Source organism: Geotrypetes seraphini, chromosome 5 (assembly GCF_902459505.1).
Source record: "Geotrypetes seraphini chromosome 5, aGeoSer1.1, whole genome shotgun sequence".
NCBI classification, from domain to species: Eukaryota; Metazoa; Chordata; class Amphibia; order Gymnophiona; family Dermophiidae; genus Geotrypetes; species Geotrypetes seraphini.
The window spans coordinates 201,802,066-201,829,460 of NC_047088.1; the positions used below are offsets into that span (position 1 = coordinate 201,802,066).

The 27,395-nt window shown below is 42.2% G+C and overlaps 1 protein-coding gene across 6 annotated transcripts in view; it reads left to right on the forward strand.

The window, feature by feature from the left end:
• The window catches only part of TLK1 (tousled like kinase 1), a 281,093-nt gene that overhangs the window by 251,575 nt on the left and 2,123 nt on the right, over positions 1-27,395 (forward strand). For all 6 annotated transcript variants that reach the window (XM_033947201.1, XM_033947199.1, XM_033947200.1 and 3 more), the window contains exons 14-20: positions 1,973-2,054; positions 2,376-2,467; positions 2,559-2,648; positions 3,061-3,230; positions 8,129-8,264; positions 17,568-17,679; positions 17,771-17,878. In XM_033947201.1, the coding sequence (XP_033803092.1) occupies positions 1,973-2,054; positions 2,376-2,467; positions 2,559-2,648; positions 3,061-3,230; positions 8,129-8,264; positions 17,568-17,679; positions 17,771-17,878 (790 nt within the window). The remainder of the gene's footprint in view (positions 1-1,972; positions 2,055-2,375; positions 2,468-2,558; positions 2,649-3,060; positions 3,231-8,128; positions 8,265-17,567; positions 17,680-17,770; positions 17,879-27,395) is intronic.

Consider the following 27,395-nt stretch of genomic DNA (forward strand, 5'->3'; position numbering starts at 1 on the left):
TTTCCTTTCATTCATTACTTTTCGTTTATTGATTTATTAAATTAACTGATCTTTCATATTGTTTTCTTATCTATATCCATCTTCCCTTTAGTCTCTTGACTGTCATTTGTCATTTTATTTAATATCCTTTTTTTTATCCATTCTGCTTTCTTCTTTTACCCATTTGTATTATTATCTGGTCCATTCTTCACTTTTCTCCTTTTGTTAATTATTCAAGTTCTTTATTTCTTTCTGTTCACTCTTTACTCCAGCCATCCATCCTTTAATCGTCTAAAGATTTAGTCTCATGAGTTTCCAGTCCATCTTTCTTGCCTTTACTTCTTTATATTTTTTATTGTCTTTTTCCTTTGTTCATTTTATTTCCTGTTCTTTATTTCATATTCTTCTTTCTTCAATATTCCAAAGTCTCATAGTTTTACATTAAACTTTTTCCTCAATATCCATCAAAACCAGATTTGATATTTTCTGTTCATTTCAACATCCATTATGCTAAAATGACATAGGTTCTGATTTTGAAAGAAAGGTCTTTAGCTTTTCCAGATCTTCAAAATACAAAGATTTATCCCCAGAAGATACCCTCATTTTTGCTGGGTAATACAATTCATATTTATATCCTTTTTCCTTTAATTGAGGTCTCAAGTCAAGGAATTTCTTCCTTTTGTTTGCTGTGTTTTTAGCAAAATCAGGCAAAAACCATATTTTGGATCCTTTATAATTTAAATTTTTATCTTTCTTGGCAGCATTTAAAATTTCTATTGCTTGCTGGTATCTTAACATCTTAAATATTAATGATCTTGGTCTGCCTTGATTTTCCATATTTTTTAATGGGATCCTGTGCGCCCTTTCTATTTCCAAAGGCTGTTTGAAATCCAATTGCAGTATTTTAGGAATTAGATTTTCTAAAAACTGTATGGCATTTTTCCCTTCCAAATTTTCCTGCATTCCAAAAAGTTTTATATTCTTTCTTCTTCCTCGGTTTTCATAATCTTCCAACTGATTTTTCAATTGAATCAGTTCCAAACTGTCATTTTTACATCTGTTTCCTTCACATTCTAAAACCTCCATTTTAGCTTCTAACTCAGTTGTTCTTTTATTATTTATTTCCATTTGTCTGTGGATATTTAGTATTTCTTCCTTCATTTCAGCCATATTACTCACAGTCTCTTTAAGCATTTGTTTAATTTGCCTCAGTTCCTCCATAACTTCGGCTTTGCTCAGCTCCTCCGACTCTTCAGCAGGAAGCGGAACCTTACTCGGGGTAATTTGATCCTGCTTCTGCCTTTTCGCCGACCCACCAGTTTCATTTTTATTTTGTCGGGTGCTTGCCATGCTCCCGCTCTTCTTTTTGCAGTTTTTCGCCGAAATCGGCTTGAAGGGGAAAACTTTTTTTTACCGACCGTTGCCAGGTTGAGAGGAGCGCCGCGATCACACGTCCATTTTGTGTGCGCGCTAAGCCACGCCCCCCGTAGAATATATTTTCTTATTTTGTTTGATGCTGTTCCTAACCTCAAACACACAATAATTTTGGTGAGGTAATAAATATATAGATATATCAAGTACAGGAGTTCAGCACTTCTTCATAGTCTTTTGATTGTTTAATAGAATGCTGATTATAGCCATTTTAAGACTAAGTTAGATATTTACAGCAAGTATAACCGTAACATGTTAAAATTGATAGAAAAAGTAATTAATGGCATTTAAATGCACTAAACAGTCGGAAATGACTCCTGTTTATTATTCATGTGATACTGTCAATATGCACAGCAGTATACAGATCATATTAGTACAAAGTCTCCCAAGTATTTTACAGTAAAAGTCTCAGGTATAGGGAGGTTGATTAATAGTTGACATTCAAAGCGTGATTGAAAACAGCATATTTTAAATTTTGTAATTTTTTTTTACCTTACTAATGTAAAAAACAAAACTGTACATATTATTTAGATTGTAATAATAAATGCTACTTATTTTTAAGGTTCAAAGACCATCCAACATTAAATGAGAGATATTTATTACTTCATCTTCTGGGTCGAGGTGGCTTTAGCGAAGTATATAAGGTAAAATAATATGAAATCTTTTTCAGATTAACATGTTTAGAGTTGCAGTTCAAATATAATAAATTAGATTATCAGTGGAGTCTATTTGGGAGAATTCCAGAAACTTTCATTAAAGGGATGGTTCTTCCATAAACCTGAAATAGAAAATGTAGGAACTGTACATCTTTATTAAGAGAGAACCTTTCCCACATACATATGCTAAATTAGAGAGCATTTCTCCATATAAATCCTTTTCAGGGTTTTTACATAATCTTTGGAACTTTGTAAAATTCTGCAGAGTAGATTTGCATTACGTTTCACTCTATTTTTCATGTTTTTCAGGCATTTGATCTTTATGAACAAAGATATGCTGCTGTGAAGATTCACCAGCTTAACAAGAACTGGAGAGATGAGAAGAAAGAGAACTACCACAAGTAAATACAGTATTAAAACCTTACTATCCATGAATTAAACTGAACTTACCCTAGTGATTGTGAAAACAATTAACCAAATATCTCCTCCTAGACATGCCTGCAGAGAGTATAGAATACACAAAGAACTGGATCATCCCAGGATAGTTAAGCTATATGACTACTTCTCCCTGGACACAGATACGTAAGTGTGAAGAGCAAAAATATTTTAATCTGCAAACTAGACCCAATGTACTGCATTCAAGAAATGTGTTGTTTGAGTGCTTAATAATTAGCACATTTATGTTTAGCTAGAAAGCTCACGATAATAAACTGCAAGAAGAGCATTTATTTTCCCTTAATGTTTCTTTTTGTTCATTTTGATTTTTTTTCCTTCCTGTCTCAGGACAAATGCTTAAGTTTACTGTAGCTTCTGCTTGTTGGATTTCTTCTGTCATTTTATTTGTACTTATAGTCAGTTCTGAGAGTTTCAGATATGCTCCAACTTATCAGTACTACAAGTATTTTATTAATTGTGTTGCTTTTTTGTCTGGTGTGGCTTTTAAACATTTTGTATTTAACAGTGTGTGTTTTTCATTGAATTTCCAACTTATTAGGTTTTGTACAGTGTTAGAATACTGTGAAGGCAATGACTTAGACTTCTATCTGAAGCAACATAAACTAATGTCAGAGAAGGAAGCCAGGTCCATTGTAATGCAAATAGTAAATGCACTACGATATCTCAATGAGATCAAACCACCTATAATTCATTATGATCTTAAGCCAGGTAAGTAGAAAGCATGTTTACTGGAATTTAATTCTTTCATCACCATTGTACTCTTACTGATTTAGCTTGCCAAAGTTTATACTATGCACAACAATTGTGAAATTATGCAAGCATCCTTATGTTTTAATCATTTTTATTACAAAATTTAAAATGAACCACAATTACAAATGTAAGAAATACATAAACACGTGTAACAAACTTGGTTGAACATCATATGCATATCATACAAAATCAGGTTGAAATAAATCCCTCCGTTAACCCCCATCCCCCCACTCTTTCTCTCTTCCCCCCTAAGGAGAAGAACCAATATTAGAAAGAGAGTGTACCTACATTAGGCCATCAAATGGGAGTATCCTTATAAGGAATTTTCTATGTGTAAAGCTTGTATTATGTATGGAAAATGGTTCTTGTGAGATCGTGATAATTAGAAAAAGAGAGTTTATATTTATAAGCAATTAAAGGATAAGCGTAAAGCTTTTTACACACCAAAAATATGTTCTTTGGGTACTAATACCAAGGAATTGTTTAAGTTGGTCTCAAATATAATTGATATGACTCACTTTACCCAATCATCACACATTAATCCTCCTACGTCAGATGAATTGCAAAATTATTTTAGTTCTAAAATTCATAGTTCAAGAACAACTTGTCCCCAAGTTGAGGGCAATGATCTAAACCAGGGGTGTCCAGCCCGTGCGTCCCTATGAAGTATTTTGTGCGGTTGCGCTCAAGGGCGATGCGGTGTTTTCCTCTTCCGCCCCCAGATGTTTACCATCTTGCTGGCTTCCTCCTCCGTCTTGCTGCAGCATTTGCTCAAAGCCACGAGCAGCGGATCCTATGTGCCTCTTGTGGCTGACCTGGATGAATTCCCTCTGACATTGCGACGTCAGAGAGAATGCTTCCAGATCAGCCTCAGGAGGCGTGTGTAAGCCGCTGCCCACGACTTTGAGCGAACGCTGCAGCAAGATGGAGGGAGCAGGCAAGATGGTAAACACCTGGGGAGCAGCAGAGGAAAACACTGCATTGCCCTCGAGCGGGGCCACGCAAAATACTTCACAGCAGAGAAGGGAGGGAGGGAGGGAGAAGGGTGTGTTGGGACTTGAGAGGGAGGCGCTGCCCGTGGCTTTGAGTGAATGCTGCAGCAAGATGGAGGAGGGAGCAGGCAAGATGGTAAACACCCGCAGTTCAGAAGGGAGGGAGGGAGAAGGGCATGAGTCTTGAGAGGGAGGGAGCACAAACTTAGGAAAAATGATGGAAGGAAGGAGGGAAGGGCATGAACGTAGGACACAGAATGAAGGGAAAGATAGAGGGCCGTAAGATGGAAGAATGGGAGGGAGTGAAGGAAAGAGGTGCAGAGGTGAGGGCGATAATAGAAAGGGAGAATTGGGTGTCTGAGAGAGGTAAAGAGATGGTGCAATTGGGGAGATAAAGAAAGAGGAGAACTGTTAGGCAGACAGAGAGAGAATTATTGGACATGGTGGTGGGAAAGGAGTGAGGTAAAGATGCATGGGCGCAGAGAGAAGGGGGAGAACATGCTGGGCCAAGGAAGCCTCCTAGACATTTTTTTGTTGGGGGGAGGGTATTAAAAGAAGTGCCAAATGGGCATGGGGGAGAGCTTATGGGACCAGAAACAGAGGACAGAGAGAGAGATGGTGGGCAATGGTCTGAAGGGAGAGAAGTTTGACCTGGGATGGTGTGGAGGAAGAGGGAAAGAGATACTTGAAGGGAGAACTATTGGGAAGAGAAAGAAAGAAATGGTGGACCTGGGGAAGGGAGGCAGGCAGCCAGGGGGAGAGATGGGATGGGGGCAGTTGAGAAGATAAAGGGAGAGAAGTTGGATCTGGGGATGGGAGGGAGGGAGAAATGTTAGGCCTGTTGATGGGAGGCAGAGAGATGCAGCATCTCTCTTTTTTTTTCCATTTCATTGTTCATCATCAAGGGGAGAGGGAAGAAGAAAAACAGAAAAGAGAGAGAGCAAAATATTTGACCATGGAGATAGAGGAGGAGAGATGGAACCATGGAAGGGCAGGAGGGAAGAGATCTGGGATAAGATGATGATAGGGGATGAAAAGAAAGGGACAGGGAGTTATAGCCTGACCAGATGAGAGAGGGAGGGGGATTCTGAAAGTGGTGAGCCATGTGGATGAGGTCAAAATGGAGATGACAAGATGAGTGAGAGAGCAGTGAATACAGTGGTAGAAATGTAGTAATGGGGAGTAGATAGCAGGAAATAGGAGGCTGGGAAAGGAGTGAGATGGGAAATGGGAGAGCTAGGGACTGAGAGAAGATGGAGAATTGAGAGGTAGCTGAACATTTAAAAAGAAGAAGGGTAAGAAAGAAGGCAAAATTTGAGTGGACAGAGGCATAAAAAAAAAAAGTTAAGAAAGCTGAAAGGGAAAAATCAATATGTTGGAGACATGCATAAGAAGGAAATGGAATGAGAGAAGAGGAGAAAAAAACGGACAGCAGACACTGGAAAGAGAATTAGTTGAAGATAGAGAAACAAAACATCCAGATAACAAGGTAGAAAAAATTGTTTTATTTTGAATTTATTAACTGGAATATGTTAGCTTAGGGATATGGCATCACAATTATTTTTGTATTCAGTGGCGTAGTCATATACAGCTGATTTGGGGGAGGGACTGGAGCCCAAAATTAGTGGATGGGCACCAAAGTTTCTCCCTGCCTGAGTGCAATTTATAAATACTTGAGCTAGTGGGGATTCCCAAGCCCTGTCAACTGAAAACATCTTCCTCCAGTCTGGCAACTCAAAATCTCCCAAGCTTTGCAGCCAATGGCAATATCCTCAAGCTGCCCCTGCTTTCATGCATGCATGAAAGCCAAGGGGGGAGGGAAGGCAGTAGCTCTGCAATATTGCTGCCAGCTGCAGAACTTGGGAAGTTGGAGGGGGAGGAGGTGGCCGTCAGTTGGTGAGGCTTGGGGATCCCTACTAGCTACAGCAGGGGAGATATTCATTTTGAAGAAGCCTAAGCTCAAAGTGGGAGTCCCAAAAAAGCAGTAATATTTACCCTGATTAAACGAGCATCCCCGCTCTGATGAGGCTCACCTTTGATGAGGCTCACCGTAGATGTAATAGAAGTGAATGGGAGAACCTGGAGTGCGCATCCCTGCTCATCAGAGTGGGGATGTGGAAGCCTGTGGCTGCTCCCACTGTCAGCGGTGCACATGGAGGGATCACTCAGTCAGGGTAAGAATTACTGCTTTTTTGGGTTCCTCTCCACAGTGTCCCTTTAATGAAGGTTTATTAATAGATACATATATCTTCTATATTAGTGATTGCAGATTTGGGACCTGCTCAAGCTTTTTTCTGCTCATCGGCTAATGTTAGTGTTTGAGCGGCCCCAGAAAACATTTTTTCAGCCAATGCGGCCCAGGGAAGCCAAAAGGTTGGACACTCCTGATCTAAACTTTCAACCATTTTCTATAGATACCAGCTATGTGGATTTAGGCTGGGGAAGATTTTAGAACGCTCTATAAGTATATGAAGTAATATTGTTCCTTAGATTCTTGCCCTCCGTCAATTATGAAAATAGTCCCGCTAAACTTTCAGTCGGATTTATTTGGGTGGTTAATTTACATGTTAGAAATTGGTAAATTTCCATCAACTGGAGGACCTATTATCATTACTCCTATACCTAAAATTTGCAGCGATTCAATTTCAACTGTAGCTAACTACAGGCTTATTGCATCTATCCTTTTTTTCATAAAATTAATGGAAGGATTGGTCTATTTACAGCTGCTAGTTTACTTGGAGCATTATTCCCTTTTGCATGACTCACAATCAGGCTTTAGGCCTCTATATAGCACCGAGACAGTTTTTTTGGGCTATTCTCAAAAATGTAAATCTCGCTACTCTTTCCATATTCACTAATTCTTACGTATTTTTCCTTATTTTTATGTTCATGTAAACCGTGCCGAGCTCTATTTTTATAGAGAGGATGTGGTGTTATAAGCTTAAGGCTTAGTTTAGTTTTTTATTTATAAGATTTTCACTTTTACAACCAAGAATTATATTTACAACTTGATAAAGATCAGACAAATCAAAGTAATAAAACATAAGAAAAAGTTTAACTCCTATTTAGCCCACAATATTGGAGATCAAGAAATAATTTCCACCTATTATTAATTAAACATAGAGTAGCGGCACTAGATAACCCGTCCTACAGCCGGTATGTGCACACAATGGAAGGTCATACATCATTAGTCATGGTTACCAACCATTCTTTTGACCCAATAAATTCTATAAGTTGTTTGGGCTCAAAAAAAAGAAAATTCTTATTTTGATAAGATACAAAGCATTTTGCAGGAAATTTCACAAGAAATGCACCTCTCAGAGCAAGAACTCTCTGAGTAATTCTCAGAAATGCTTGTTTTATGGGTTCTATTTCCATTTGGTTCTACTTACACCTAGTACGTTTTGCAGCTAGGAAGGAGTGTTTCTTTGAAACACGGACCATGTCGGGTTCCGGTGTTTTTCAAAAAAAGAACCATTATTTGGAATACAGCATTTGTTGACTTTTAATAAAATTCCTGACTTCAGTACATCATCTCTGCAGTTTCCTTTTTGTTTTTGATACTTGCAGAACTGTTGGATCTGTTTTTTTGTTTTATTGCTTCTGAGATGCTACCTGACAGCTAAAAATTCAAGAATTCTTTTGAGGAATAGCTGTTTAGTCAAACTCTAAATGTGGTACATAATGCTTTAGGCTTACTAAGAAGGGAAAAGACATCTTGAAATAAGGGTTTGCCAACTCTTCACCTACCAAAAGCACAAGAAAAGTAGTTTTATTGAAGAGAAAGAAGAAAGGGAGAAAATAAGCATTTTGCATATTCAAATATCATAGTATTTGTTTTATTTCTCCCTGTTTTTTTATTAGGAAACATCCTTTTAGTAGATGGGACAGCATGTGGAGAAATCAAAATAACTGATTTTGGTCTTTCTAAAATAATGGATGATGACAGCTATGGTGTGGATGGCATGGATCTTACTTCTCAAGGAGCAGGGACATACTGGTATTTTTACTATTTTCTACAGCTTTTTCATTTTGGTGGTTTCCTTCCTGTTCCTTTCATCCAGATTTCCTCTATACTGTTTGCATGTATTTGGCTAAAAGTAATGTGATTGCCTTAACATGGATTTTATAGTTCTGTTCCACATTATACGCATGTTTCAGAGGGGAAAATGCTTCTTTTTTTAATTAAATAAGATAATTGGTTCATAATTACCTAAAGATGTTTGGTGCTCTTGATTATTGAGTACCGTATTTTCACACATATAACACGCGCGTTATACACGATTTTACAAACCGTGTATAACCATGCGCGTTTTACATAGTTCCCCCCAATGTCCGATTCACCCCCCCCCGCAACACCGCTCGCACCCGCACCCCGAAGGACCGCTCGCGCTGGAACACGCACCCGCACCCCCACCCCGAAGGACCGCTCGCACCCCCACAGCCTCCCCACCCCCCCATCATGTAGAAGTTTCCTACCATCGTCCTGCTGATTCCTCTGCCAGCGGTCCTGCCCCTTCTCTTAGCCCTGCGTCTACGCTGCTTCCTCTTCCGGCGGTCTCGCCCTTTCTCTGACGTCAGCGAGCGGTCCTGCGGGGGGGGGGGTTGAATCGGATGTCGGGGGGGGGAGGCATCAGGCTTTCAGGGTGGGGACAGGACTTCAAGGGGGAGAGGAGAGTTGGGGCGGGCTAAAGGAGAGTGGGCTGGCCAGAGGAGAGTCGGGGCGGGTGAAAGGAGAGTCGGGCAGCGACGGGAGAGTCGGGGCGGCATGCGAGGTATACAGATGTGTGCGATATATAAAAATTTATTTACATAAATTACAGTTCCCCGCGCGCTATACCCGTGTGCGCATTTTACACGGGTGCGCGGTATATGAGTGAAAATACGGTAACTGTTTTGAAATTATTTTCCCTCCTATATGATTAAACACATAGGGGGAGTAATTCTGTAGAGAAGGCACAAACATTTACATGACAAATACACACATAATTGCCAAAAATATGGCAATGTGCTATTCTATAGGTACAAACATATTTTTGTAACACATTTTTTGTACAGGCAAGTGTACATGGATAGAGCGTAGGCAGAACACACATGAAAGTGCCCCCACTCCATCACACCTAACCATAAAAGCCCCTTCCCTTCCTGCCTGACCACCTAGAGGCCCTCCCCAGACCTACTTTAGTGAAACCCTTGTGATCTAGTGACCTCTTCAGAGACACAAACCCCACTCATTCCTGCCCCGTGCACTGCTCCAATACAAATGGCTGCCAAGACTTCCCACGCCAACCCATTGGAACCAGCACAAGCAGAGGACTCACCCTTACCCTTGTTGGTTCCAATTGCAAAATGGTTGCTAAGACTTCCCAAACCAGCCTCACGAGATTGCCATGGAAGGTCCTGGCAACCATTTTCCGATTGGACCCAACAGAGGCAGAAGCGAGCCCCCTCCCCATGCTGGTTTTGATCGGAAAATGGCTGCTGGGACATCCTGTGGCAATCTTTCCATCCATTTGAATTGGAGCAGCGCACAGGGAAGAAATGAATGAAGTACATTCCTGCCTCCAAAGATGCCTTTAGACCACGAGGGCCACTTTGAAGGAGCAGCAGTGTAGGGCAGGAACAAATCAGGTTTGTTCCTGCCTTTAAAGAGACAACTAGATCACCATTGCTTCAGTAAGGTAGATCTGGGAAGGGCCTAAGAATGGTTGGGCATAAATGTGTGTGTGTGGGAGAGAGAGGAATGATTGCAGGGGAAGGTAGAGAAGTTCAGTTTCAGCTGAAAATACACAGACATTTTCGACCGAAACCTAGATTTCAAGTCAGTTGCTGTGCCAAATCTGAAACAAGTTTAATTCATGAGTTAGATTTGTATGCACTGCCTCCACTGCATGTAAATCTAGCTCATGAATATTAATTGCAGATATCCTGAAAACCTGACTGACTGGGGTTCCCCCAGACAGATCTGGGCTGAGAACCACTGCACTAGTTTAAAAGGTTAAATCATAAGGTTAATCTAATGTCCCACTGATAGTTCTGCCTGCTGTGATGTAAAACCTGGATGTAAATTCCAACTATTGGGGCAAGTGTACCTCATTTCTGTGTCAGTGGGTTAATATAGTGGAAATATGAAGAGAACTTGGTGAAAACTCCTGGCAGTCTAGTTCAGTTGGGTCAGATTCCAGCCAAGCTGGAATGAGCAAGAGGAGGCATCTAAGCAAAGCTATTTAAACAATGATATGCATTCAACCTAGGATGCACCAAAATGTGGCAGCCTTTTTGGAAATGAGGTTCATTGAAGGGTAATCATTTTTTAATTGTTTTGCCAGCTTCTCCATAGCAAACCTTTGTACCAAGATTTGTTGTGCAGGTCATTTGTATTCACGACAAATGTATGTCAAAAACGCACAGGAAATTTAACTGACCTTACTGAAGAGGTCTGAATGGGACAGTTAGAGAAGGGTATATACTGTTTTCTGTCAAAGTACACAGCTGATGTTTAATTCAATCCTATTTGTTCAAAGTGCTTAGAATAGATATTTTAGATCAAAAGGTTGCATTTTTCTGCAGGAAATGATGCAGAAATGTGGTCTTTCATAGGTTTTAACAATACAGAAAGCACAGTTACACCATAACAGGTGTTATCCAGGGACAGCAGGCAGATATTCTCACGTATTGGTGATATCACCAACGGAGCCCCGGTATGGACCATTTTAAGACTTTAGAAAGTTCGCGATAGCCCGAACCGCCCATGTGTGAGTGCCTTCCCACCCGACGTAGGGTGCACGGTCCCTCAGTTAAGGTAAGCCAGCTAAGAAGCCAACCCGGGGGGGAAGTGGGTGGGTTGTGAGAATATCTGTCTGCTGTCCCTGGATAACACCTGTTAATGGTAAGTAACTGTGCTTTATCCCAGGTCCTCCAAAGCTAACAGAAATAGGATGGTGGGAGTGTTGGCCTTTAGGAAAATTAATTTTGTAATACAGATTGGCCGAAGTGCCCATCCCGTCTGGAGAAAGATTCCAGACAGTAGTGAGAAGTGAATGTATAAACTGAGGACCAGGTGGCAGCTTTACAGATTTCCTCAATGGGAGTAGATCTGAGGAAAGTAACAGAAGCTGCCATAGCTCTAATGTGGTGGACTGTGACACGACTCTCCAGTGCCAGTCCAGTCTGAGCATAACAGAACTAGATGCAGGCAGTCAGCCAGATGGAAATCATTTTCTTGGAAACAGGATGCCCCAACTTGTTTGGATCAAAAGAGAGGAACAGTTGAGGAGATGTGCCTTTGTCCGGTCAATATAATAGACCAAAGCCCATTTACAGTCCAAAGTGTGTAAAGCGGTTTCTCCAGCATGAGAATGAGGCTTAGGAAAAAAATACTGGAGAAGAATTGACTGATTAAGATGAAATTCAGAGACAACTTTCGGAAGAAACTTTGGATGTGTACATAGAACCACCTTGTCATGATGAAAACTGTAAAGGGTGGATCTACTACTCAGGCTTGTAACTCATTGACCCTCCTGACAGAGTTGAGAGCAATAAAGAAGATCACTGTCCAGGTAAGAAACTTGAGATGAGCTGTGGCAATTGGTTCAAATGGTGGCTTCATCAACCTGGAAAATACCACATTAAGGTCCCGGACAATAGGTGGAGACTAGAGAGGTGGTTTTACTTTGAAAAACCCTATTATGAGCAGAAAGAGGTGTTCCTGCGACTGGTGTGTGAAAAGCTGTAAGAGCGCTGAGATGGACTCTGACAGATATAGATTTAAGACCAGAATCAGATAGATGAAGTAGAGAATCAACACCAAATCCACTGATAAAGAAGTTGGATCGTGATGATGGAGACACCAGGAAGATAACCTAGTCCACTTTTGTTGATAGCATTGTGACTGGTTACCTGTATGCATCAAGAATTTGTCAAACAGGCTGAGAGGGATGTAAGGTAGATGGATTCAGCCCGAGAGAGCCCAAAATGACTGGTGTAGTGAGCAATCCCTGACTCTGTGTAAGCAGAGTAAGAAATATTGGAAGAGGAATGGGCTCCCTGAAACTGAGTTGAAGTAGAAGGGGGGGGGAGAACCAATGTTGCCTGGGCCACCGTGGAGCAATGAGAATCATGGTGGCTGCTTCGCTCTTGCACTTGAACAGAGCTTTCAAGATGAGAGGGATTGGAGAAAATGCATATAGACACAGGCCTGTCCAATCCAGGAGAAAGGCATCTGCTTCCTGGCAGAGAGGAGAGTAAAACCCAGAGCAAAACTGGGGCAATTGGTGATTGTGAAGAGCAGTAAACAAGTCCACTTGTGGGGGGCCCTATTGAGCAAAGATGGACTGGAGAGTTGCAGAGCTGAGAGTCCCTTCATGAGGCTGAAGAATTCTGCTGAAGTTGTCTGCTAGGGAATTCTTCTCCCCTTGAATATAGACAGCTTTTAGGTGCAAATGGTTGCCCAAGTCCAGAATTTCTGGGCCTCCTGACATAACAGGAGAGAGCCCATGCCTCCTTCTTTGATGATGCAGTACATCGCTACATGATTGTGCAAAGGAGGAAGACTTGGGACCAGAGAAGATGATGGAACACCTTGAGGAGATAAAAAATCGCTCTGAAGTGAAATTTCCACTTCTTGACGTCCAAAGACCCTGAGTCTGAAAATCGTCCATATGAACCCCCCCTCCCCCAAGCATAAGAGGATGTATCCGTCGTGATGACCTTGTGATGAGGGGGTAAGTGAAAAAGGAGACCTCTGGAGAGATTGGGAGAGGCCATCCACCATCGAAGCGACTGCAAGAGAAATGATGTAACAATATATGTTGTGAGAGACTATCTGTCACTTAAGACCACTGATAAGCAAGGGTCCACTGAGGAGTGCAAAGAAGTAGCCTTGCCAGTGGTGTGCAAAGAAGTAGCCTTGCCAGTGGTGTCCTTTGAGAAATAGCTGTTTAGTCAAACTCTAAATGTGGTACATAATGCTTTAGGCTTACTAAGAAGGGAAAAGATACCTTTAAATAAGGGTTTGCCAACTCTTCATCTACCAAAAGCACAAGAAAAGTAGTTTTATTGAAGAGAAAGAAGAAAGGGAGAAAATAAGGGAAAGACAGAGTCTTGCTAATAGTGCTCCAGGAAACATGAAAACCTTCAAGTGCCAAGCAAAAAATGTTCAAATTTTAAACAGGCAAAGAAGAGCAAGTTCAGAAGAAGAAATGCTCTCAATAGAGAAAAAGGCCACATTCTGGAGACTCTTGGTAGAATCACCATGAAAATTGAAGGGTAGTAGTCATACTGGAAAAGAAAAATCCGAAGATAGCAGAGTGGTAGAGTCACAAATGGAAGCGCTCCTTTTTAATATGAAAAAAGATGTGAGGCCTTTAGAAGTGCCTGATAGTGCAAACTGTGCTAGGTGTCTGAAAAGCGTAAGCACATACAGGAAGTCCTAAGGAATGAAAGGAAAGAAGAGGCTTCCCTGAAATCCAAAGAGCGAAAACTCAGGAAGAGCAAGAATACTGCAGCTGAGTGCGAAAACAACAGCAGAACCAAAAGGTGTGAAAACCAATCACGTGGGAAGGAGAAAAAAACTCCAGACCCATAGAAATGAAGGATGTCAAGACCCAGATTGTGGCAGGCAGACGAAAATCCCAAGGCCAAAAGGCTAAAGGAAAAAATGCTGCGATGAAAACCAGGAAAAGAAAATTTATCCTAAAAAGGATTGAGCATCCTCCTTCTCCCCCTACAGCCACTCCCAAACCTCTGGCATGAAGTATAAAGGAATGTAGGGAACTGAGGAAGAGTCTGGATATTCCCAAGCAGACACCCTGCAACATTAGTGGAACAGTGGAATGAGAAACGAATACACCTGGTTGATCCTGTATCGCAACAAAATCAAGGACAAAACTGTAATAACAGGAAAACTAACTGATAGGCTCTCCACCCTTGTTAGTTCCTGTCAGTGGTCATTGATGCTTCTAAGAGTATTTAAGTACTGAGAAGGCAGAGTCAAGCAGCGGAAGATGACACTGTGTATCAATTCGATGTACAGTAGGAATGTCAACTCTCCTTCCATAGCAACACCGAAACAAAAGTCTTAATTTTGAGGATATGCTCCAAAGAAACACGTCAAAAAAGGGTGACGCGAGTTAAATATTGCCCTCACCAGAAGGCATACATACATTAGATCCTGAAGACTTCTTCAATGTAGATTGCACTAGCAATTCACAAAGAAGTTAAGGTGTATCAAACGCAGAAATAGGAATCACTCTGTATAAAACGAATCTCATAGAAACCCCTGAAAAGGGAAAAAATGGAGACTCTAAACTAAAGAGAAAAATCTCCTTTAAAAAGGGAAAATTTTTTTATAGTTCCCTAAAAGATTTGTTAAGACTTAAGAAGCAGAATCAGGCAGTGGAAGACAATACTGTGAGCAGCTGAAGTCAAAGCTGAAGAAATAGTAGCATCATGGAAGAAAACCGGTATCGGTGAGTCATCGGTGTTGAGTCTTTGAGAAGAAGTGGCGGCACCAATGGCAACTCCACTGCAGATGCAACTGGTGTCGAAGGTTCAGACTGGAGTGGCACCGGAAGAATCGATGTTGACACGGGCAAAATGTTTGCTCGACACCAGCATCAGAAAATGCTCACCCAATTCTTCCCCAAACAAGTTGTATATCTTTTGTGTTGGGGTAAATACCGGTACCGCTGCTTTGCAGACACCGAGTGAATACAGGAAAAAAAACACACACACACACCCAAGTCCTTCCATAGCAAGTTATCAATCTGTTGCGTAAGGGAGAGCACCGGTTCCACTAGTTTATTGTTCAGTACCATGAGTATCACATTCCTGTCCCATAAGGTTGAGGTCGGAACAGGGTGGTGATGAAACTTAATGAAAACAGTATGGTGAAGCTGAGTTCCAGTTGCGAAGAAAAACACTGGTACCAGAGACTGTTCATCAGTATCGCTGACGAGCCCCAGATCAGGACCGGTCACAAACGGGACTGCATCAAAAGTAGCATGAGTTGAACTTTTAAATGGAGCTCAAGATTTTGAGACTGAAGGGGAAAAACACCGATACCATTTGCTTTGTCGCTGGTACATTGGTGTCTAGGTTCGGTGCCGAGATGATCAAGGACAAGGCACTTCACAAGAACCGGTATGGGACATATACAAACACCGGTACTCATGCTGTCGCGCTCCAGTCCCATGAGAATGAGACCTAATCCAGCCACTCCTCAATTTTGGGAGCGGGCGCTTACAGGAGTATTTCAAGGTCAGCATGACTTGACTCAATGCTAGTATGACCCGAGTCCCAATGAAGGAAGTCCACTTACTCAAACAGCACAAGACGACACCAGAGGCAGGAAGTACTGCTGGTCTTGAGAAGTGCGGTGTCACCAAGAATGATATCAACATCAGGCAGTCTATGTTGAAAAAATATTACGCTGCTGGATCCTCCAACATCAAAACTTCAACCCCACACCTCCGGTGCGGGGAAGTCAAAACAACAGCAGGTTGAGAAAGTCCATTGATGAAGAAAAGATGAAGAATCTGTTCTTCTGCTTCTTTCTTACCCACCGGGTTTTGGGTTTTTTTTAAGAAAATGGAAGACGGTGCAGTGGCTTCATAAGAATTAAAGAAGCTGGAACACGACTTCGCTAGATAAAACTCAGTCAACCGCTTGACATGGAGGGGAAACAGCCAAGGAAAACTTAAGGTCAGAGGCTGAAATAAATGAGTAGGCTCCACTGAGTCAAACTTGAAGACAAGCTAAAGTTTGAAAAGAGATTTCTTTTTTTTTTTTTTGAAGAAAGCAATATTAAAGAAAAAAAAGGGGAAAAAACTGACGAAAAGTCAGAAAGCTGCGAGAGGGAGAAGGCAAGAAAAGTTAAACAATTGTTAAACGTGTCTTCTTAGCTCCACGGAAACAAAAAACTGAGAGACCGTGTGCCCCACATCAGGCGGGAAGGCACTCATGCGTGCGCAATTCGGGCTATCATGAACTTTCTAAAGTCTTAAAGTGGCGATGCACTTTTAAAGTGGTCCGTACCGGGGCTCCGTCAGTGACATCACCCATACGTGATAATATGCTGCCTGCTTGTCCTGGGATAAATAATGATATGACATGCTTGAAATTTCACATTTATTCTAACTAATGGTCCTGATTCTCAGCACAGGACTGAAGTCTAAGGATGAAATAACTCACCATGGAAAGCCACATGACATACTACACCATATACCGTATTTGCCGGCGTATAAGACGACTTTTCAGTACCTTAAAATCCTCCCCAAAGTCGGGGGTCGTCTTATACGCCGGGTACTGTTTACATGCCCTTACTTTACATTAGAGAGCTGCACGGGGACGCCCCTAGGGTCGCGGGGATCCCGTGGGGACGCCCCCTAGGGTCGCGGGGCTCCTGCGGGGCTGGATGTACTCAGTCTTCTGGATGTACGTGGCTCTTCTTCTCCCTACCTTCTCTGCTTGCAGCACAGAGCCGAACGGAAGTCTTCCCGACGTCAGCACTGACGTCGGAGGGGAGGGAGGGCTTAAACAAAGCCCTCCCTCCCTCCGACGTCAGCGCTGACGTCGGGAAGACTTCCGTTCGGCTCTGTGCTGCAGGCAGGGCAGATAAGGAGAAGGAGAGTAGCCTCGCGGTTCGAGTGACTACCAAGGGAGAGGGGCGGCCCGCCCCGCCCCGGTTGCAGCACAGCTGGCCAGGTTCCCTTACTTTTGTGGCACTTCCCCGACCGACCGATAACAGCCCGGGTCCGACAATCCTCCCTGCCCTGTAGCCGCGAATCTAAATTACCTTCTTACAGCAACTGTAAGAAGGTAATTTAGATTCGCGGTTAAGGGCAGGGAGGTTTGTCGGACCGGGGCTGTTGTCGGTCGGTCGGGGAAGTGCCACAAAAGTAAGGGGACCTGGCCGGCTGTGCTGCACCCGGGGCGGTAGAGAAGGTGTGCGGAAGAAGGGGTAGTCTTTTACGGCGAGTATATAACAAACTCTATATTTTAACTGTAAAAGTTGGGGGGTCGTCTTATACGCCCAGTCGTCTTATACGCCGGCAAATACGGTAGATCCATAACCTCTTATTTCTCTACAAGTAAAAAAAATATAGATCAGTTCACTATTCATCAGCATTATATTTTCTGTGAGGAACAGGAAGGCCATAGGACTGATTCTATACATTTAAGTGTAAAAGTTGGCTCTGAATATAGTAGTCCTTGACTGTGTATGACAGTCAGAAGCTTTCCTAATTATTGAATTTTGAATCTACAGTGTACTTATCACTGACTGGATATTTACTTACTACAGGTACTTACCTCCAGAATGCTTTGTGGTAGGAAAAGAGCCACCAAAAATTTCAAACAAAGTTGACGTATGGTCTGTTGGAGTAATTTTTTTCCAATGTCTTTATGGCCGAAAGGTAAGAATCACAAATATTCAGTTCATTCAGATAAGCTATGTGGATGTTTTAAGCCTGCTTGGAATGTTAATTAAAGCTGATGTTTTTACAGCCCTTTGGTCATAATCAATCACAACAGGACATACTACAAGAAAATACAATATTAAAAGCCACAGAAGTTCAATTTCCAGTTAAACCTGTTGCAAGCACCGAAGCCAAGGTAACATTTGTATTTAACTCTGTAACAGAAAGATATTTTCTGCTTATTGACTTGTTTAGCTTTCTTGACATCTAACATTTATGAATATTTGGATTAAGGCAGATGTTAACCAAAAGGCCATTACATAAGATTATTCTCTCTAAATAGAAATCAATCCATTTAAAAATTATCTGGTAAATTTAAAAAATAAAGGTAAAAGGGATGGGACTTGATATACCACCTTTCTGTGGTTACAATCAAAGTGGTTTACGTGTTATAAACATGTATTTATTTTGTACCTGAGGCAATGGAGAGTTAAGTAATTTGCTAAGAGTCACAAGGAGCTGCAGTGGGAGTAGAACCCATTCCCAGGTCCTCAGGTTGCTTGCATTAACCACTGGGCTATTCCTTTACGCCGATAATTGTCATTCAAGGTTCAAAAACTGCTTTCATTTTCCTGTAGTGTTTTTCCATTACTGTTGTCTCAAAAAATGAAGGTGGCAGTTGGGAGCTTTTGACATTATTACTACTATTTGTTATTTCTATAGCCCTACCAGATGCATGCAGTACTATACATTAAACATGCAAGAGACAGTCCCTGCTCGAAAAGCTTACAATCTAATTATGACAGGCACACAGGACAAAGGATGAATCAATATATGACATTGATACTGGCTGAACTCAAGGAGAATCTAATTATTTTATTTGAACAATTAAACTATTGAGAAATCACCTCCAACTTTCCCAGTTGATCTAACATTAAAGAGCAAGGAGGGGGGAGATATTGGATGTAGCACATGCTATTTTCAATTGTTGTTCAAGGCTAGTTGTATTTAGTTAGCTATAGTAGGGATTTTTCTGTCCCCATAGAGCTTACAATCTTCATTCATACATGAGGCAATGGAGGGTTGAATGACTTGCCCACTATCACAGAGTGGGATTTGAGCCAGGTTTCTGGTTCTTTGTCGATAGTCAACATGATTGGTGTGATGTCATTCTGATAGCTCCTGTGTCAGCTCTCTCCCATAGCCCGGGTAAATCTTTAGAAAGACTCTCCTGGGCTAGCAGAGGATTCCCACACTGTAATCGGCTCTCCTCCTCCTCACTTCAGTCTGTTTTAACTACTTCAGTGGTCAAAGAACAGTAGTGTAACACTCTTAGAGAGACCCTGCTACCTGACAAACACCAAACACTGACAACGTGTCTGAGAAGGCTTTCCCAGAATAAATTGTCATCAACTTCATCCCTCAAAAAATCTTGTTCCTGCCGGACCTTCCAAATGTTCTTACAGTGCCGCCTCTTCATTTGGAAACTCCTACATCTGTTCCAACTCCCTCAACACGTTCTTCTCAAACAGCTGTGCAGAAGCTCCTTTAAAAATTCTTGTGGAAAGTACTTCAGAAATCTTTTCAACCTCCTCAAGATCCTCAGTATTCACCCCCTTTAGGCTGCAACATCTCCATTCCATGTATACTTGTCTACTTTGGAGTGCTACTGGACCACATTTGGGAACAGGATGACAATGTGACATTGAACCATCTTCAGGTAGCCCATCAGGACCTCAGCTCTAAAAGGACCACTATTTTTAGACTCCACAGAGGTTTACCAGAATGCCACCCCAGGACTCCAAGAGGATGACATTTTTAACCTCTTTTTTTAAAAGGTTTCTAAAGCCATAGCTCTCCAAATTGCTTCCAGGATAAACAGGACTTCAACCCCATTCTGCTGTCCCTCAGTGCTCTTAAAGAGAATCCTGGATTGCCAATTCAGTAGGTAAGTGGTAAATATCACTCACCACACCACCTACATCCTAGAAATCTTGCCCTTAAATGTAAACCCACCAGCTCCAGATCACTCACAACCATAACTTCCTTGTTAATCTACGGTATTGGATGCAGTCCTGAAAAAAAAATCAGACTACAAACCATCATGCCTCCTGGAAAAGGGCAAAAAATGCTTGACATCTTTACTTGATCAGTGCCCAGTCTGAATGTTATAGCACATCAGCTCTAGTTCCTACACTGTCACCACCCCTTCTTCAAACACTGACAACCTTTACTTATTCCCCACGAGCCTTATCAGATTTTTTTGACAATACATTAGCAAGGGGCAGATTAACACTTTTCAAGGAGGTATGGCAATCTATTGCCACAGACAAATAGATTCTCAAAATCATAAACCAAGGATACAGAATCAACTTCTCCAACCTCCCACCCTACAATCCTATCATTGTCATCAACATCCTTGCCTTATATTATTATTCTAAAATCAGAGTTAAGCTTCTTCATGACACTAAAACAATAGAAGTAGTACTCAAGCCTAAAGAGGTTTTGGTTTCTACTCCCCATTTTTCCTTATTCCAAATAAATTGAGGTAAGGCTTTGATCCATTCTTGACCTATGAGAGCTCAACAAATTAGTCTTCAAAAGAAAAGTTCAAGATGACCTCATTGCCCCACTACTCAGTAATTGGCTAGTTTTCTTGGATCTCAAGATATATATATATAAGCACGTACCCATTCACACTTCCTCAACCATCACTACTTCTTAACTTCTGACTCCACCCAGATGATTCACAAAGCAAACTGATCGTGTGCCGATCAGTTTGCAACCCCTTGCGACCAGATTTCCCTCGGGCCCCATTCACTAACCTCTCCAGTGATCTGCTTCGAATCCGTACATTCAAATGAGGAGAAACGCATGCAAAGTAGGCAGGGATACGATTCACAACACAAATTTGGGACACCGATTGGGCTAGCCGATCAAGAATAGAAGTGACTTCTTGGGACCAGTCGCACAGGCCTCTGCAGACTCTCCTGCTCCATTGCCCTGCTCTCTGCCCTGATCTTGCTATGTAGGAAGAAGTTTCAGGCACCGAGGGAATTGTGCGGCTCCTGTCCCTGCTCTGCCCTGTCTAAGCAATAAAAGAGTGCTGGGAAAGAAAGAGAAGGTAGGAAGTGTTACTCTCTTTGCCGCCTTCCCTGCAGTGCGAGCCCGCAAGTTTAAAGCGGGGCTGAACGCTGCAGTACAGCCCCACTTTAAGCCCACAGGCTCACACTGAGGGAAGGCGGTAGAGAGCAGGAGAGTCTTTGCGGTAAGAGCAGGGCTTCGAAGGGGAGAGCAGAAGAGTTGGCACGTGTTCACATTCCCAGCTCCTGAATTGGAAAATAATAATAATAATAACTTTATTCTTATATACTGCCAACAATCTTGCGACTCAAGTTGATGCCTTCCTACATCCACCACCCAACTTTGTAAGCCAAGTCTTAGGAGTCCATTACACTCGAGTTCTGTAAATGAGCACACAAAATCCAAACTGCAGCGACCCAGCTTTTCTCGACTCAGATTTCTAACACCAGATCTTCCTGAATGGACCCTACCAAGCAGAGTTATTGTACAGGGCAAAAGTAATTTTAAAACACTAAACAGTACATCTTGTATCCCATGAATTCATTTCCTATGATATCTAGAAAAGGGGAAAATGCACAGAAAAAAATAATGTACCAGCAATCTTAATTTAAAAAAAAAAAGAAAAAATCTCTGCCAGGCCGGAGGTCCAGCAGAAGCGCAGACCATCTACAGATGGTCTGTGCATGTGCTGGAATTGCTTTAGAGCGATCTGGATAGGCAGATGGGGCATTCCTCCGATCGCTCCCATCTACATATTGGGCTTTGGACAATTCATCATACCTACCCGGATCGGGCCCGATCAGGCAGGCTCGTGAATCTAGTCCAAAGTGTTTGGCAGTGGCAGTTGTCCATTTGCTCAGGGAAAGCCATTTTTCCCTGACTGGATGACTAGCTTCTTATATAGGGTCTAACAGCATAAGCCATCTTGTAACACTATCCAGATCATTAAGGCTGCGCTTCAAACTTTCATTTTCCTTATCTCAACTCCAAATCCACTCTGATACCATGTCAAAGGATCCACTACATAGATGCCATAAAGGACACCAAAAGAGTCATATTATATCTTCCCAAGGATGTCAAACAAATAATTCAGAAGTTCACTACGGACTGAAAAAAGTACCTGCATATAGTTTATGTAAACCACTTTGATTGTACCCACAGAAAGGCAATATATCAAGTCCATGACCCTTTACCCTTTGCTGATGATTGCTGGGCTCTTCTTTTCCAACCATCCAAGACATTATACAAGATCTTAGGCACATGGCTTCCACAGTCCACATAGTTTCTTTGCAAAGCTCCATATGTAACCACTCCAATGGCATCTCAAGTTTTGCTGGATTCAGCATCAACAGTTGTCCACCAGAATCCCTCTCTAATGGTCTATCAGGAATTCTCTCAACTGATGGTAAAACAAGGTAAATCTTTTCAAGAGCTGCCCTTTTCATATGTCACCCTTTGCTATCACCTTAACAGATGCTTACCTTGAGGCACACCACTGGTAATATTCTTTTCCTCAGAGCGATCTCCATTGATCACTACTCTCTGTTGCCTTCCACTCAACCAATTCTTGACGCAGCCCGTCACTTTACATAGTAACATAGTAACATAGTAGATGACGGCAGATAAAGACCCGAATGGTCCATCCAGTCTGCCCAACCTGATTCAATTAAAATTATTATTTTATTTTTTTTTCTTCTTAGCTATTTCTGGGCGAGAATCCAAAGCTTTACCCGGTACTGTGCTTGGGTTCCAACTGCCAAAATCTCTGTTAAGACTTACTCCAGCCCATCTACACCCTCCCAGCCATTGAAGTCCTCCCCTGCCCATCCTCCTCCAAACGGCCATGCACAGACACAGACCATACAAGTCTGCCCAGTAACTGGCCTAGTTCAATCTTTAATATTATTTTCTGATTCTAAATCTTCTGTGTTCATCCCACGCTTCTTTGAACTCAGTCACAGTTTTACTCTCCACCACCTCTCTCGGGAGCGCATTCCAGGCATCCACCACCCTCTCCGTAAAGTAGAATTTCCTAACATTGCCCCTGAATCTACCACCCCTCAACCTCAAATTATGTCCTCTGGTTTTACCATTTTCCTTTCTCTGGAAAAGATTTTGTTCTACGTTAATACCCTTTAAGTATTTGAACGTCTGAATCATATCTCCCCTGTCTCTCCTTTCCTCTAGGGTATACATATTCAGGGCTTCCAGTCTCTCCTCATACGTCTTCTGGCGCAAGCCTCCTATCATTTTCGTCGCCCTCCTCTGGACCGCCTCAAGTCTTCTTACGTCTTTCGCCAGATACGGTCTCCAAAACTGAACACAATACTCCAAGTGGGGCCTCACCAATGACCTGTACAGGGGCATCAACACCTTCTTCTTTCTACTGACTACGCCTCTCTTTATACAGCCCAGAATCCTTCTGGCAGCAGCCACTGCCTTGTCACACTGTTTTTTCGCCTTTAGATCTTCGAACACTATCACCCCAAGGTCCCTCTCCCCGTCCGTGCATATCAGCTTCTCTCCTCCCAGCATATACGGTTCCTTCCTATTATTAATCCCCAAATGCATTACTCTGCATTTCTTTGCATTGAATTTTAGTTGCCAGGCATTAGACCATTCCTCTAACTTTTGCAGATCCTTTTTCATATTTTCCACTCCCTCTTCAGTGTCTACTCTGTTACTTTGAGACCCATCCCAAGGGCACTCAGTTTATTTATTAGGCGTCTGTGTGAAACACTGTCAAAAGCTTTGCTAAAATCTAAATACACCTAGAGCACAACCTCTATCCAATTCTGTGGTCACCCAGTCAAAGAAATTGATCAGGTGTCCCAGGAAAGGCAAGGTAGCAGTTCCCCGTCAAATGCTTTTTCTGTGTCAAAACTGACCAGAATGGAACAGGTGTTAAAACATGCTGTATGCTCCAAAGGCATAAGGATTTTCCGCAGGTTTTTCGCTATCGTTTTACCCTTCACGAATCTTACCTGTGTCTCATGGATCATGCCAGTCTGTTTGCTGTTACCTTAGCCAATAATTTGACTTCTGCATTCAACAGAGATTGGTCTGTATGAGGCAGGTAGGACCGGATCTCTACCAGGCTTAGGGAAAACCAAAATTCATGCCACATTCAAATTATCTGGCATAGCTTCTGTGTTAATCATTACATTAAACATCCCTACAATCTCATAAGAACACAATCTTATAAAACTCCATATGGAACCCGTCCTCCCCTGGCGCTTTTAAACACGAGCTCTGCTGGATAGCCCAGCTGACCTTATCTCTAGTAATGGGTGCTTTTAGTTTCAGCACCTCTGTGGGAGTTAAACAAGGTAATACCAAATTACTTAAATAAAGCTGAGCATTAAGGCCTGTCTTAGTAGGCATTACATAAAGACGCATAAAATCCATGGAAAAGGAAACAGGTGCCGGAATCAGTATGCACCCACCTCCCATTCTCATCTTGCAACCGCTTTGGGCCCTCCCTGTGAGATACCAAATGAGCCAGATATTTCCCTCCTTTATTACCATATTTATATAGGCCATATTTTTAATATGCTAGGGACTTGCTCACTCTCCGATGCAACAATGCATTCAGTGCAACCTGCACATTTAGTAATGCAGCATACTGAGCTGGTGTTCGGGACACTCCATACATATGACACGCCTCATATAACAGCTTTTCAAGTCAGAGAATCTCATTATTACGAGTGTCTTTAATATAACTACTATGGTTTCCCCTCTCAAGACAGTCTTTGCAGTCTCCCAGAATAATACTGGGTGGTCCACATGGGCCACATTAGTAGTAGCATATGCCCTCCAACACTCCCACAATTTATAATGCAGCTTTGGATCTTTAGCTAAAGCCAACGGGAAGGTCCACCGCCATTCCCCACCCGTATGACCCTCTACAGCCCAATCCATCCACACCCAAGCATGATCAGAAATGGTGTATGCCCCAACCTCAGCTCTGTCAATATCATTAAAGATACTCCTCAAGACCAATGTATAATCAGTTCAACATAGAGTAGCATGTGCTCTTGAAAGGTGTGTGTAATTTTTCGGATGGATGTAGCACCCTTCAAGCATCCACTAAATCCAAGATGTGACAGAGATATACTATCCTCCAAGACCCCGCCTGTTTAGTCACACCCACCTCCCCCATTCTATCCAAATCATGGTCCCAGATAACATTGAAATCTCTACCCAATGTTATTGGCAGAGGGCCATAGTTCATCAGTATTCTGATAACTTTGTTATAAAAAGTTCTATCATACACATTAGAAGCATAAACACTACCAAAGAGTATCTCTTGCCTTGGTATCTTCCCCTTACACAGCACATATCTACCTTCCCTAGCTATGTCTAATAGTTGAAGCTCATCCACCACCCGTTTATGGAAAAGTATAGCCACCCCTCTCTTTTTCACATCAGCTGCTGTTGCCACATAGTTCACCTCCCACCTCCCATCACTTCAATTTAGCATGTTCTTCTGCATCAAGATGGGTTTCCTTTAAAATTTCTATATCTGCCCTATGACACTGAAGACGTTGTAATATTCAGAACGGAACATTCAAGACCCTCCATGCCCACATACTTTGAACCAAATTTGAGAGGTGTGGCTGTCCCAGCCAGCAGCCACACCACTTCTCTCCATACCCAAGCAATCCAGCTTAAACACTCTCCCAGAGGAACCTCACACCCTTCCCCACTTCAACACACAGAATGCATCCCAATTAGAGGAAGGCTGCTAGAGGCCTGAACTCCTGCCACTGTACCCCCACCCAAAAAAAAAAAAATCATCAAACAGAACCATCCTCACCTTTCACACCTGAGTCCAGAAAAACTATAACTGTGAGAATATAGCAGAAAAACAAGCTATAAAATGACTAAGCAGCCTACAGTACACTCTCATAACACTTGTCCAGCAAAAGAACTGCACCATTCATGAAGGCACGGAGATATCTTGCACTATCCATGCCCACTTCTCCCTCCAGTCTCTCCACTGATGCTACCAATGCGCCGCTCTGTATCCTCTGCTCAAACCATCTCTCGGGCCTCCTCTGGACGATTTGCTGCATTCTGGGCAATAAGAACTACCCATGCCTCCTTGGGTGTCTTAACTCTTTTTGTAACAGACCCATTCATAAATGCCAAGATATAAAGGTGTTGCCAGCGATATCTATAACCCTCCTTCCATAGATACTAAGTTACTGCAAGCAAGTCTCTCCTTTTCTTCAGGGTAGTAGCTACCAAGTCTTGTAAAACATCCACTTACACCTCATTCCACTTATAGTCCCCTTGACTGCGGGCAACACGGAAATTTTCTCTTTCAAGCCAAAGGAGCTGAAACACAACACAGTCTCTCAGGACTTATTTTGTGGGAGACGCACTAGCGCTCTATGCACTAGCTCAAGTCCAACATCCCAAATCACCCCAAGTCTTTTTCAGGAGATCCATTCAAATGTCCTTTACCACCGTGGCAGCATCACAAAAGGGTACTTCTTCAGGTACACCCCGTAACCGCAAATTACGGAATAATTTGGAATAATTTTCTAAATCTTCAATCTTTTCTCAAAGCTTGGTATCTATTGTACCTAGGTTGACCAATGAGTGCTGGATATCTGGACTCTGTGCACTGCATGGTGGTCTCATTGCCCTTCAGGCACTGCCATCTTAGTTTCACTATAGCTGCCATGAGTCTTTCCCTCCGAAGCTGGACAATAAGACTCCAGCCTCCCTCAGGTGGTCATGGTAATCTCTGCCTAAATAAAGAAGTTAATTGTAGAGGAATAAACTTATATTCCTGGCCTTAACAGAACTTCACCCTGAGGCGTCCAGCTGTATCGGTGATGTTACTTCCTCCTTCAAGACATTTTTAAAGCCGTAATTAGATCTTTTATACACATGCTTATCAAGCAGTACTGCCTGGAATCTTCATCTCAAACAGTGCATTTTTGGAAAGATAGTTTTTTATAACCTCTTTGCTTAACTTTTATACCATTTCTGACCAGCTCCTCATTATTTGAATCAGGTAGTCATCAATTGTCATCTAAGTACTAGAATCATCCAGCCATGTAATCCAATTGTGTAGCTGCATTCACCCTGCCTGTCAATGGAAAAAGTGTAGTTGCTTACCTGTAACAAGGATTCTCTGTAAACAGCCAGGGAACACAGTCGCACTTTCCCTACCCTCTGTCCTTTCATTGAAGTGGGAACTGTGATATATTTTGAAGTTAGATGTAGTGAAGCTGATTACAGTGTAGGAATCCTTTGTGTGTTAGGAGAGCCTCTCCAAATGTTTACCATGGCTATAGGAGAGAGCCACCACAGAGGCCATCAGGATGCCATCAGCCCACATGTGCTACATTCCCCTGCTATGGAGAACCTCTGTTACAGGTAAGCAGCTAAGCTTTCTAAGCTCACTGCTCTAATCATTAGGTTACGTTGTACAAATAAAATAATATAGGGGCTCTAAAAAATGAAAGCCTCTGGATCCCCAAATCATTCCCATATGCTGCTATCCCTGCCAGATATGACACATTTATTCCTGTAACTTTGAAAATTCAAATTTAGGAATATACGGTAGTTATAGAAGGATATGAAAAGTCAAGTAGAAATTCAGTATGGAG